General features: G+C 34.0%; 1 protein-coding gene across 4 annotated transcripts in view; it reads left to right on the forward strand.

Moving 5' to 3' along the window:
- The window catches only part of Asx (transcriptional regulator additional sex combs), a 422,683-nt gene that overhangs the window by 260,476 nt on the left and 147,801 nt on the right, over positions 1 to 14,406 (forward strand). For 3 of the 4 annotated variants that reach the window (XM_089589205.1, XM_089589206.1, XM_089589207.1), the window contains one exon: positions 13,120 to 13,944. In XM_089589205.1, the coding sequence (XP_089445331.1) occupies positions 13,120 to 13,944 (825 nt within the window). The remainder of the gene's footprint in view (positions 1 to 13,119; positions 13,945 to 14,406) is intronic. The other variant, XM_089589208.1, reaches the window with a different exon arrangement.

Genomic DNA, 14,406 nt, shown 5'->3' on the forward strand with positions numbered 1-14,406 from the left:
AGTACGGCCCAAGTGCCGCCCAAGTACCACCCAAATGCTGCCCAAGTGCCGCTGCTCAAATTCTGCCCAAGTACCGCCCAAGTGCCGCTTTTCGCATTGTGCCCAAGTCCCACCAAAGTACGGCCCAAGTGCCGCTCAAGTACCGTTAAAGTGAGGCCCAAGTGCTGCCAAAGTACCGCCCAAGTGCCGCTTTTTACATTCTGCTCAAGTGCCGCTAAAGTGCCGTCCAAGTGCCTCCCAAGCGCCACTGCCCAAGTACTACCCAAGCGCTGCCCAAGTTTTACCTGATAGCTGCTAAAGTTAAACATTTTCTTTATTATTATTATTAATATTGTTTACAATTGTATCTTCTTTATTTTATTACATTAATTATCATGTTTATTATCTTCATTATTATCATCATCATCTTTATCGTCATTGTCAATTTCATCGTATGTAGAATGATCTCATAATAATATCTCTGGTTAACTAAATAACCTTTTCGTACGCTTATTTATTTGTTTTTACGTTTCTGATACTCAGCCATTCATCTCCTTCTAATAATTTTATAGCTACACGTTTTTACTATTTTAATCACATTTGAGCGCCATCTCCTGCCCGCTAGGGGATCTATTCAGACTTTGTTTACCGACCTAGAGGTTTGTTGCTGTGTTGTTGCGATCCATGACACTGCACTTTATGGCAGCCCGCGCCATTGAAATTTGCGTTCTAAACACGCTGAAATTGAGCACTTTTGTAAATCTATTTACCTAATGAATAATTGTTAGAAAATTATTCTGTTAACGGAATTTGACTTAGGGGAAGCTGATCCACCCGCTGGTCCCCGCTTCTCAAGTACTTAAGAATATTCCTGTATATATATATATATATATATACATCTAAAAATTGTCTCAAATTTAGTTCTGAAATAAAAAGAGATGGCAGTTTGAAGTTACTCAAAAATTCCCAGCGAGCTTCTTCGTTCGTCCTTGCATGTTTTGACAAATTCTTATTTAATCCACTCTTTACACTTTATTAATTTCTGTAGAGCTCTTTACACTTGTGTAGAAAGTTAATTGACATTTTTTTTGGTATTTTTCATTATACTATATTTTATGCAGTTGTTACGTGGGTATTGTGGAGTTTCGGGGTGTAAGGGGATTGAATACACGTGGAAGAAAGTATATGTTCGTTTATTAGAGTCTCAAGGCGAGAGCAGTCGCGTGCGTGGCGTTAGGTTCGGAGGCTGATCGGAGAGAGAGGACGCGGGAGAGCTGATAACGCTCGGGCCCGCCGCTGAAAGGTGATCATCATACTCTGTATCTACTGCTCATGCGCCGTGAGAGGTGAGTCTTGGGCGCGAACTTACAAAGGTTTCAGATACTGTACGTCACACGTCCGAGGCCACGCGGTCATCGTCCTTGATGGCCATACTGTTCGTGTGTGCGAGTATATTTGTGTTATGTTGTCTGTGAATTATTTGTGTATACATAATTGTTCTTGTTTGCGCTGCTCTCTTTACATTACTTTTGTATATTTATTATTTATTTAATTATTCTTTTTATTTTTATTTTTATTTATTTATATATTTTTTTTTTTTTAAATCTGTACACATCTTATGTATAACCCTTTTTATTTCGTCGTCGATCTTAGTGATCATCGCGGATTGGTTGTTAACTGAGCCGGTAGTCTTCTGCCTTCTGATCCTACCCGCTCGCCCAGTAGCACTTGTATCTCTCGTGCATTAACCATGGCCCTCTAGGTTGACAAGTCTTGTAGTACTGAGTTGGTGTTTCCGCGATTCCTCTCCCGTCCGCCTGTAATCATTCTTAAACCTTTAAGTATTTTTGGACCCCCCCATTTTAAAAATCCAAAAGATCCGGCATGGTTCCAGCCCTGAAACCAAAGATTTGTATTTTTTTTTGTTCATACCGTTTTGATTGCTGATCTCGTAAGTCGTCCGAAGGCCACGCTTACGAGAGAAGTATACTATTTTGGTCTTGTTGTTTCTGATATCTCGTTTTTTTTTTTTTTTTGCTTTTTACTCTTATGCGATTTGTTTTTGTTATCCTGCTTTATTCCCCGAGTTCCCTATTATCTAATAATTGGGTTTTCATAACGCATGCTTTCTTGATTTTGTCCACGTGTGTAATTCTTGTTTCATTGCCACGTTTCAGTTTTATATTGTGGTTTTTGTAATTTATTCCTACGATTTCGTATGGTCCTTCGTAGTGATCCTCATATTTCTTTCTCGGCTCTTTAAGAACATAGACCATTTCCCCTTCCATGAAAAATCTTGTGTTCAATTTTTTGTCATAATAATATTTGGACCTGTACTTCGCTTGAACTTAATTTATGGCTGCTATTGTCCTTAGCCGCGTCATTGTTTTTATTACGTCTTCTACATATTCATCATACGTTTGTTCATTCATTGTTTTCTCGAAGCTAGATGGAATTCTGGCTGGGTAGCCCAGCAATACTTCTTGAGGCGCTATCCCCGTTGCTGAGTGTTTTGTCGAATTGTAAGCGCACATGCACATGCCCAAATGATCGTCCCAAAAGTCATCTTCATTTACGTACGCCTTTAAATATTCCGTTAATGTATGATGCATTCGTTCTATTGCGCCGTTACTCTGTGGATGGAAGGCTGTTGTTCCCATTTTGTCTATTTTAAATACCCTTGCGAACTCTTCCATCAGTTTGTTTTGGAAATGTGCCCCTCTGTCTGACAGCATTTTCTCTGGGGCGCCAAAGTATGCAATTACTCTGTTTAAAAGTGCTTTTGCTGTTTTTAACGCCGTCGCTCTCTTTACTGGTACAAGAATTATATATTCCGTGAGCCAGTCCTGAATTGACAATATGTGACTATTGCCATGAGCCGATGGTTTGTTTATCGGGCCATACAAATCAATTGATATTTTTTCAAATGGCCTAGCTGGTGTATCTGTTACGACTAGAGCCTGTTTTGTTCTTACTCTAACAAGTTTTTTAGATTGGCATGATTCACAACCTAACACGAACTGACGTACGTCCGGTCGCATATTTCGCCAGTAATAGTCTTTCGCAATTTTGTTGTAAGTCTGGTTCATACCTCTGTGGCCTCCTACCGATGACTCGTGGTATTCTTTGAGTACATCAAATCGTTGCTCCACAGGTGGTACTACTAAATTATTCAAGTACAACACTGCCGATATTTTTGTGTTTTCGAAGGTGTTTTCAAATTGCTCTGCGAAATAGTCCCACTGTGATACGCTTAGTATTGCTAGATCTCGTATAATACCTACTGACGTCAACTTGTTAAACAACATGAGCTGTTTTAAAGACGATATGCATTTCTTAATATCCGATTTTAATCCCGCACTGTCAAAGTGCTCTTTTACGTATAACTGCATTACTGATACTTTTCTTGCTCTAGATAGGAAGACCTCTCCAACCCTTCTATTTTCTTTATTCATGGCTGTTGGATTTATATAACCTCTCTCGTGAAGCGCGGCTATGGCCTTTGTGTCTCCCTTCTCCAATTGCCAAGCTGATTCCTAGCGGGCCCCCTATCTTACTCATCCCCTTCCTCTCCACTATCATCACTACGCAAGGGCTCTATATATGATTCTGTGGCTTCGTTTCCTCCAATGATTTGCTTAGGGCCCTCTTTTTTTTTATCTCTTAGTACGACCGTCTTCATGCCCTTTAAAATTTTTCCGATTAAGTCTTTTGTTTTTTTGTTCGACTTTTCTAACTCTTTGACCGCCTCGGGATCGTGGCAAAATTGTAACCATAAACTGTCGTCTGTTACGACCTCCGCGTCTGCTAAGCGGTCCACCGCCCTACCTACAACGTTATCAATTTTTCCCGACTGCATTTTGTTTTATTCGCTTGATTATTTTTTTTGTGTTTTTTTTTTTTGTTTGTTTGGTTGTATTTGTTTGTTATGGGTCAATTTAATAAAACTTATCGCCCAGCAGTAATATTATTTACCGTTTATATACATTTTATCTACCTGGACAGTATTGTAAGCAGTATGATCCAAAGCATTTCCGTGTCCGTAAACAAAGTGTCCAAAGAAAAATATTGCTACCAGAGGGTGCGTGGTGTGATGTAGTTTCGTGTTTTGGCTCTCCCTTGTTTTATTTCCTGACGATGCCGGCCTCCTGGATGGCTGCTGAGCGCCCACGCTGGTACTTAACACCTGCTCGTTTCTCACGTGTCTTGCCGCGTGTGTCTTCTTAACACTTTTTTTTTTTTCTTTTCTTGTTATTATTCACTGTTTCTTCTTTAAATTCTTTTTTTTTTTATTTCACTTTTCTTTTCACGATAATTCTTTTTATTTCCACTTTTACTGCACTGTGGGTGCTTCCCGACGACGAAAGAAAACCAAAAAAAAATTTTCTATTACTTTGTCGTACACAACTCGCCACACGTCGAGCGCCAAAAAGTGGGGGTCGGGTTATCTACAACCTCCTGTTACGTGGTAATTGTGGAGTTTCGGGGTGTAAGGGGATTGAATACACGTGGAAGAAAGTATATGTTCGTTTATTAGAGTCTCAAGGCGAGAGCAGTCGCGTGCGTGGCGTTAGGTTCGGAGGCTGATCGGAGAGAGAGGGCGCGGGAGAGCTGATAACGCTCGGGCCCGCCGCCGAAAGGTGATCATCATACTCTGTATCTACTGCTCATGCGCCGTGAGAGGTGAGTCTTGGGCGCGAACTTACAAAGGTTTCAGATACTGTACGTCACACAGTAACGTTGATATAAATAATGTTTTTTTTTTTTTTTTTTTTGACATAATGATTTAATTATAATAGTAAGACACACTTAACAAATTTCCGTTTGATTGAGGGTTTAACGTACAAGGTGCTATCTAAGTAATCTCTGAGTGTCTTGTTTAACAAAACTTTTTTGTGTATTAATTAAAAGTGCATAAAAATGCTCGCTTAATATAATCTCCTTACTAGTTTTTACAAAAAATTAAACATAGTTATAATATTCTTAAATTTTCAAAATCATACCAAACACGTTTTTTCACTTTGCGGCATATCCAATGTGACAATATTACCTACTGTAAACTGTATAATATCAATATCAATATATTTAAGAGCTACTGATTACTCTAAAAAGTTCTTGATATTAGTTATGATTGGTATTTTAATTACAGACTTATTGACATGACTTAAAGTTATTTTTTCATTGTATTTAACGTAATTAAAAATTTGGCATACATTATTAACCTGTTTTGTGGCTGTCGCAATAAATAGATTCTTACTACTGTTGGTTAAACAAGCATTGGCTTTAATTACCTGATTAAATGAGTCTTATTGTCCAGTAATGTAAGGGTTCAATTCTTTTAAAATACTATGATAGTAGCTAAGAATGTGAAACATAAATTTAAGAGGGCTAACAAGCTTAATGTATTTACTATTGAATTATCTTATTAGCTATTTTAACACTAGACAATCTGATGAAAGGATTTCCAGAGAAAGAAGGATATTAACTATTTTACATAAAGGTGAAACTGGCAGAGTAACCGTAAAATTGTAAATTCTACTTTGGGTACTCTTAAAATAAGACAAGGTACCCTTTTAATTTACTAGATCATTAGATCTCACCTAGACATGCATAATAAAACTTTTACTAACTTTGCTCTTCAGAATTCTCCAGTTATTTACTTTTTTTGGAACAGTCATGCACAGGGGTGACAGCAATAAAGCTAAGATCTCATCATGAGTACCTCGAAAAATTGACGATTATGTATAAAAATATGTACGGGATAACGCTTAATCAGATCAATGTTACAATTCACAAAACTGCAGTAAAAAATGTACCTGCGTTTATAAGGATCTTTTATTTATCAAAATATGATCGTACCTCTAGTATGCGAAATTTGTTGAAAATCTTTAAAATTTTAGAGTCTATAAGCGGCTACGTCGTACTTAGTTATGGTGGAAAAAGCTTTGCTAGATTGTCGTTAATTATCTTATTTTGTTGTAACACAATTGTGTGTGCGTCAAAATTTAGTTGTAACTAAAAAATGTGTCAAATATCATTGAGTGACTACAAATTATATAAGTGAGAATCACAGAAGTAAAATTAAACTGTGTACCAGTGGAGTTTCAAGTGCAGAAGTCAGGCAACCAAACGAGTGGAAATATTTTTGCAACGAATCTTCTTTATTAATTAAAACATCTGAGCGCTCTGCAAAACTATTTTTCTACTGCTTAATTACTTTATATGGATTAGCTCGTCTTATGCTTGTGTCTTTTAAATAACCATCTATTTATGCTTGACCGCCTGAAAAAGTTTTTTTTTTCAATACAGGAAAAATAATCAATAGACACCTTCTGATTATGATAAGAAATTTTTTGTTTATAATTTTACCTTTTCTTGGAACTTCAGAATCTTCATTATCATCATGCAGTATATCACCTTCGAGTAAACATTTACTCTAATATGTGTAGCTTTGATAAAGTAAATCTCTAGCACTAACGGTTTGGTTTTGTTCACTTACTTAATAGAGCTCATAAAAATATCCTTTATTTTTTACCAAAAAAAAGTCTAAAATTTAATCCCTCAAGTTGAGAAAGCCACCTGCCACTTATATGAAATACAAAATAAAAAAATTTAATAACAACGTAATTTAATATAATTTTGTCCTTCAAAGATGTATACTCTGAATTTCTTGTTTGTTTTATAAGTTATATCAAGTAACGCATATAAGTGTTACTATGTAATGACCAAAGCATAATGATAAGACTACAAACTTAAAATATTTAATTCTCAGAAGCTATTGATACGGGAGATCTTTGATAATGTTATAATTAGGAGTAACAGTAGAAAAATGTATTGTGTTAAAATAGTAGTTTTCCTACGAGTTTGAAAAGTCTCTGTTTGCGAACAGAGAGGTTTGCGGCCCGAGCCGAAGGCGAGGTCCGTAACGAGGTTCGTAAAGGAGACTTTTCGAACGAGTTCCAGAAAACTGCTTTTTCGCCCGAGGAAGTACCAGCCTCCCAAAACCACCCGAGGGCGGAAAAGAATATAATAATTCATGTGTAGTCCTAGGATATAAATTTTTAAGCATTCAAGTAACATTTTTTTGATATAAGTTGTATGCCTGTAAAATATTTTTATTCATTACTTTTCTAGTAGAGTTAAAACGGGAAAAAGTAGGAACAATGTTTTTTAATTATTACAATGTTATACTATAATCAATACAGTTCTCTGACTTATACGATTGATTTTTGTCAAATTGAAAAATGATACACTTATCCTTCAAACGGCCCTCATTAATTTCTTTCGAATGTTTCTACCTTTCTAATATAACGTTGCCTATTTAATTACCTGGTGTGCTTAGGTATTTATACAAGTTATTTGTTACGAAAGAATTCTAGTCTAAAGAAAACTATTATTTGACATATCTAAGTGAGTTAAAAAAAATTTGTTTTTTTACATTTACTTTTCAATACACCTTAAGCTTCTAAAAACTGTCATTTTAAATTGTTGTCGTAATTAATGGTTCAAAACTGAATAATTAGTGTACAACGTTGACTTACTAATTTGTTTATGAAATGAAATAGTGTCATTTATACCTTTAGGAGAAGCAGTAGTACTAGGATATAAAGCTACTATATGCAGAGATAAATGATCATGAATTCTGGATACGTTTAAGGACGTCACTATCGTTATAAAGTTAGTTGATAGATCAAATTATAGTTGAAAATCATCAAGTGGTTGATTACATATTGATTTAATTGAATAATTATCGACATTCATCTTAAAATTTTCTTAAAACTCTGAACTATAGCCTTATTTTTAGTACATATATTTTCATTACTATTTTCTAAACTGCCACAATTAGTAAAACTTACTACTATGACACCATTAAATACATGTCTCTTTTCAAAATCGTAGTGACTCATAAACTACAACAAGATTTCAATGTCAAACTTCGTTTTTAAAACATGTATGAACTCATTAAAATCAACAGCACAAACGTTACTATCCGATGTATTTTTACCTATACAAAACAAACAATACAACACTAACTCTTACACAGCATGCTTATACCCATGAAATATCATATTACGTCACGAGGCCGTGAAGTGGCTGATCTACAGCTGCGTGGAGGGTGTCGTACATTAAGTGGCCGTCCGTAGGCACGTACTGCTAAGTTATGTATACTTTTTTTGTCATCCCGTGAACAAAAGTTTGTTTAATTTCAATTTTAATATATTGATATAATTCAATAGTAAAAGCCACGAGAAAACATTTTTCTTACCATGGGCCCAAAGTGCAACTGCCGCTTTGCGCCCTCGGGTCACATTTTGCGCCCTTGTAATCACTTTGGGCTCACAGGCAGAAAAGTTTTTAGCGCCCTCCGGGATCCAAAGTACTTTTCTGCCCTAGGGCCCAAAGTGATTTACTGGGCGCAAAGTGTGCCCATGAGTGCAAAATTGCACTTTGCGCCCTCGGTAAGAAAAACATTATATGCGACTCGGACACCAACCTACAACAAGCGCGCCTTTCGGGCGCTCATGTTTTTACTTTGTGCCCTAGTGACGTAATGAACCATTTTTTGATAGTTCTTCAAATTGCACTTAAAAATGACTTTTATCAAATGATGCTTTATTCTTGGTCTTCCTGTCCATGTATTAAATGTATGCTTTTTCATATAAAGCACGAAACTTTTGAGGTAGAAGTCTACTAATAATAGACTTTTTTTTTTCTTCCAAGTTTCTGACAACTGTATCTTTGTCAAACTCAGAGTCACTCGAATCATCTGACGACATTTTTAATAACTATGTTAAAGTAGTTGTGTTGATGATACAATGTTATAAAAACCCGTTACTTCAGCTCCTTACTCTTTTTGTGGGTAAACAAGAATTTCAAATAACCATAAAAATTTGCTCATTAGTACCTATTAGTAACTCTGAACTTAAAATAAAGTTATTATGGTATGAATTACAAAAGCATGTAGTGGTAATTTTAAGTATACGTACCTCACTCAACGGATGTAAAGACATCCCACGATCTAATATTTGTCACATTATGTCTTACGAAGCGGATGTAAACGAAAAATTTCACTGCCGTGGATGACGAAAAATACGTTTTAAGTAAGGTATACTTACATGACTTCAACTATTGGTGTATATTATCAAATTTATACTTGAAAAAATCAAGTGTAAGTCTCAGTATCCTTGGCAGAAGCAAAACTTCCAAATCGTATGCTATAAAACTTGATATAAGACAGGCTGAAATAATTAGAGTACATATAATTTTAATACGTCTTTGAAAATCAGGTATTAAGATGATGACAATTTTAATAATATTACATATTGGAGCACGCACGCGCATCGCATATATTACTCGCATATATATACTCGCATATATATACTCTAATATACTACTTATTATACACGTGATTCGTGCATTCTACGTACTTCGATATTAAATACAAATTTTGCTATGATACATGTATGAATACATGTGCGGATTGTTGGTCATATAATGCATAACACAACAAAAATTTCTACCATACTGTGCCAAAAAAAGGTACTTTCGCCTCATTGCGCAGGATAAAAGTTCCTTCTATCTGTGCAGCATAAGTGAAAAATCGTATCTACCCTATGGAATGAAGTAAAGGAGCCTCAGATTTTACGTTAATTGTCACCCTTAGCTATGCTTCTAGCGACTATTTACGCAAGATCTGAGCCCTGTAGGTGTGCATTCGATGTGACATCAAATATATGTACAATCATTTTTTGTTAGAATCTTTGTAACAGACGATCTAAAATTTTTCTTTAATTATGGCTACCATATAACTAAAATGATTCACTTTATCAGATTAAGATAAGAAAAACAACAAATAGCCATTCTTCATGGTATACTAATAATTTTTTATTTAATTTTTTCACATAAATATTCATGATTTAATTTTTAAATCAACTCGTGCTTTACGAGTTTTTACGAATATCAAAACTACTAATAAGCAAATAGGTTTCAGTCACTTAAGAATCACTCTTATAATACATGATGAAAAATAGAAAATAAATTAATTTATTGGTAGAATAGGTAGGATGTAGCTGTGACATCCCATGTCATGTACTTAATATTTATCACTCCGAAACACCGTAATTCGTTCGAAAGTTATAAAAAGCCAATGCTCAACGATCATTTAACATCGAGCTGCATACCTGCTTCTGCAATCACTTGACGTATAACTTACTTGTTTTAAAACAAGCTACTGTCGCAAATTTCGAACTACACGTGCAACCTCCAAACAATCTTATGAAGTGATCATCTTACAACATCAATTTGGAACTAATTTATCCAAGAATGTAAATAATCAACAACTTGAACATTCTTTACTGCGTATATCCACAATTAACATCATACAATTTCAACAGCAACTTGTAATTAACGTAGAACTCAAGAGATCAGCAGTTTTAACCATCAATTACTGTGTAATTAATGCGCCACGACTGTGCTCGTGTCAACTGAGAGTAATTAGGTTAAGCTCTAAATGGTCGTTTATATAGAGTATATATGCAAGAGCGTAAGAACTCCTTTCAAAAAAATGCTTTAAAGTTTAAAAATTTTGCAATTAATCTTTTTGGAGATTTCACAATCAGTTTTTAATATAAAAAAATTAATTTGTTCATTACAAATTTTAAATTGGTAAACATTATTAGAAATGGACATTTAATGCGCTAGTTAACTATTCAATAATACATGCAATACAATGTATGTATACATACATACATATAACCTACAATTTTAATACAGACATGCATTCTTACAACGTGGGGCTCGCTGCATTATTTGTCAGCATTTAAAAATGTTTACTTTAAAGCTAATGCACACACATGCATACAAGTGACGTATAAGCTTCACTCGTCATATGAGCTTGTGGTTGTTCATATTACGTCTTGTATGAATTTGACGGATAAATTGCGTTTTTACTTATAATATGATTCGTTTGTATTAACTTGGATGTAACAAGCTCACTGTGACTAGCCATAGCCATATAAATTAAAAAGTGTCAAAAAAAATTGGAAAGTGTCAAAAGTCTGCTTAACAGGTTAAACTCTGAGTACTTTTAAACATTTTTTTTTCTTTTAAATCAAGACAATTTAAAGAAAAAAGCTTATGACATCTCAGATTCTTAGATCCTACATAATATTCAAAATAACTTAATCGAAAATTTTTAAGTAGGGATTTTAAAAATATTACAGATTTAGTGAACTGACACAAATAAAAATATCAAATACGAATGTATTATCCAGAATTCATGTAAAATTGTACGAATAATTTAAAAAAAAAAAAAAAAAAAAAAAAAAAGAGTATCTCTTATAATTTTTTCATTTATTGTTTTATTTGTTGTTTTCTTTTTTTTACTTATTTTCAATAAATTTTTAAAGTATAATTTGGGTGCTATTAATATTTTGCTGGGTACTATTTACTTGGCGCAGCTATTGTCCGAAGCATGCCCCAGCTGTTGTCAAGTTGAATGGAAGAATCTTTTCTAGTAAACCATTTAACTAACTGTACTGACCTTTTTAAAAACAGTATTGTGACTTTACCTGATGAGTAGGCCAGGTTTTGGCATTTCTTCGAAAAGGAAGCCTCTGAAAATCCAAATATTACTAGATCAATCTACTATTCGTTTTTGAAAATCAAGTAAGTGGTGTTTAGTATCCTGGGTTCTTACCCCGTTAAAAAGCCTGAGAAAAAAATATCAATAATTTTTTATGGGATTTTAACATACGACCTCTTGACTTTCTTTAACTAGGAGGCTATCAAGCTTACCACTGAGTCATTGAAGGTTGGATTTGAAAAAAAGTATTTTATTATCATAGGTGTTTAATATTTTTGAGCAAACAGTGTTAAGAAGGAAACAATTCTCTTGTTGCAACATGTTGTGGAAGTACTAAAAATTTTGAGCATGAAAAGGCCGCAGCCATGTTTTGGCTTATCATTATTTAATGACTTATGTATTTTTCTAAGTCATGGAAAAGAAATATGTTATTATAAATATATGTAATATTGGCACAGTCCTTATGCCCCTGTAGCTTATATAAGAAGTGCAAATAGTTACAAAAAATATGTGCTGACTGTGTATGCCTCAGTCAGTACAAAAGGTTGACTGAAAAAATGGAGCCTGAATAAGAAGTTGCTGGATGTGGAAGACAGGCTTATAAGCCAGTAGTATATATGTAGATTGCTAAAGTTGTCTGTGTATTGATGTTAGTAGCTGCAAAATTGCTCTACATCATGTTTTTTATTGCTCTTCTGTCAAACTTCCCGCTAAAATGTATACTTCAGAAAAAAATCCAGGACTGCTAATTAGTACAAAGGTTTAACTAGAGAGATATTATTTTACAAATATATACATTGAAATGTTCAAGAGCTATTAACTTTTGAGAATCGAGCTTGAAGAAAAAAAAAACCTTGCAATATTGTGCACTATCATTTAGTTAAAAGTACAGTATTAGTCTGTGTAGGTATATTTTTATTTTCTCTTTCTTTCAACCCTCCAAGCTATGCAATTTTTTTGTGTCTTATGTCACAGAGTATTTGCGTATTATTTAAAAAAATTTATTTCAAGTTCTAAAACTAAAACAAGAAAATTTTTTAATATTGACTGTTAAGGCGAAAGCTACTTAATTTAAAATTAGATCATATGATAAGCTAAAGAAAAGTGCTTACAAAATTATTCAAAATTTAAAGGCTATCAGGTAATACTAGCCGTAAAAGACAGTTAATATTTTGAAAATTCGGCTTCAACAAAAAATTGTCAAGAGACTGAAACCCAGAAAATTATTATCAGTTGACTGAGAATTTCAAACCAACTTTTTGAATTTTTATCAAGCCAGCTTTGTCTAGTTATTAGTGTATATATTTTTTTTCTAGTACTTTAATATTCTTACCTGACTTGTAAGTTTTGTGAAATTTCATGATGATAATCACCCTATTCATATATGTTGGTTACTTTTGTCTAGCAATTTTTTTGTTGTTGAGTAATTTCTTTTCTAATTATAATAATTTTCTAACTATTTTAAAATTTAATATTTCTTAGAGAATAATTTGAATAAATCCCTTTAAAGTTTTATTACAAGGCTTATGTATATGCATTTAAATATTTTGTTATAGGTAAAAGATTCAATCCCATGGCCTCCAAATCCGAACGAAAACATGGAGGTATCTGACGTTACTATTACCAACATAAGTGATTCCACTGACTCAGAAAATTTTACTAGTCTTAACATCTCTCAACAGGATTCATTGCCTACTGCCAGTGAAGACTCTAGTTCCTTTAGCTGTATTCAGCTACCTGTAACAAGTTTTACCTCTGACACTTTAAGAATAGCTCCGGTTACTTCCTGTTTAATGAAAAATGTACATACTACGCAAAGTTCATCAGTCATTACTTTTCCACAATTACAGTCCATACGCTTTTTACAAACAAATTTTCAAACTACCATAGAACACAGTTCAACTGATAGTATTTCAAACTCAGCTGCGTTATGTGCCCAAATTAAAAGTTCTCGAAGTATAACTCAGCAATCACTCGAAAATACAAGTAACACCTGCCAAGGTGTTTCCAAAACTCATAAAGATACTTTATCAGCCATTCCACCAGATAATCAATTCATAAGTCGAACTCAAAATATTTTGTCAGGCCATCCTTTGCATCAAAATTTACAAACACAAAGTACTGTAGTTTTACAACAACAAACATTGTTACCACTATCATCTCGGCCAATTATAACAGTGCAACCACATCAGAAACCTCATTATCCCATGGTCATGAGTATGCCATGTAAAAGTAATCGCATTTCAGGGATACATACGACTTTTCACCGCTCATCACGAAATAGTAACAGTAAAGATCAAATTAATAGTCGCCCTCGGAATCTCACAAAAGAGCCACCTGGAGCTGTTAATTTTGAAAGAAGTTATCAAATTTGCCAAGCAGTAAGTACCTTTCAAAACTTATTTTGGATCCAAATCATATACATTTTACAAGTAGACATAAAATTTCAAAATAAAAAAAAAAGTTGAACAACAGACTACACTCTTCGCCTGTTTCTATAGTACAGAGTTATGCCTCATGTAGTAAAACATTATTTTAAGGCTCTAGCTCTTATAAAAGAAAAAAAAACTCACTCCATTTCTGATTTTCGAAATTGTAATAATAATCTTACAAAAATTGGAGATATTATATATTTTAAGTTAAATCAAAATACGTGAGAGCGTATTTGATGAAGCAGTTGAAGCCTCGTCGACCACGCTACTATTTACTTCTGATTTGCATACTTGAATTCTTAAATAACGAAAATGAATGATTTTTATCGGTATGCCTCATATATTTTGGTTTAATTTAGTCTTTCAAGAGCTATTCTATAGCCTTACTGACAAAAATGGGGCAACAAGTCG

Source organism: Copidosoma floridanum, unplaced genomic scaffold, assembly GCF_036245765.1.
Source record: "Copidosoma floridanum isolate Cflo_tuat_1 unplaced genomic scaffold, Cflo_Japanese_pri ptg000008l, whole genome shotgun sequence".
In the NCBI taxonomy this organism is placed as follows: Eukaryota; Metazoa; Arthropoda; class Insecta; order Hymenoptera; family Encyrtidae; genus Copidosoma; species Copidosoma floridanum.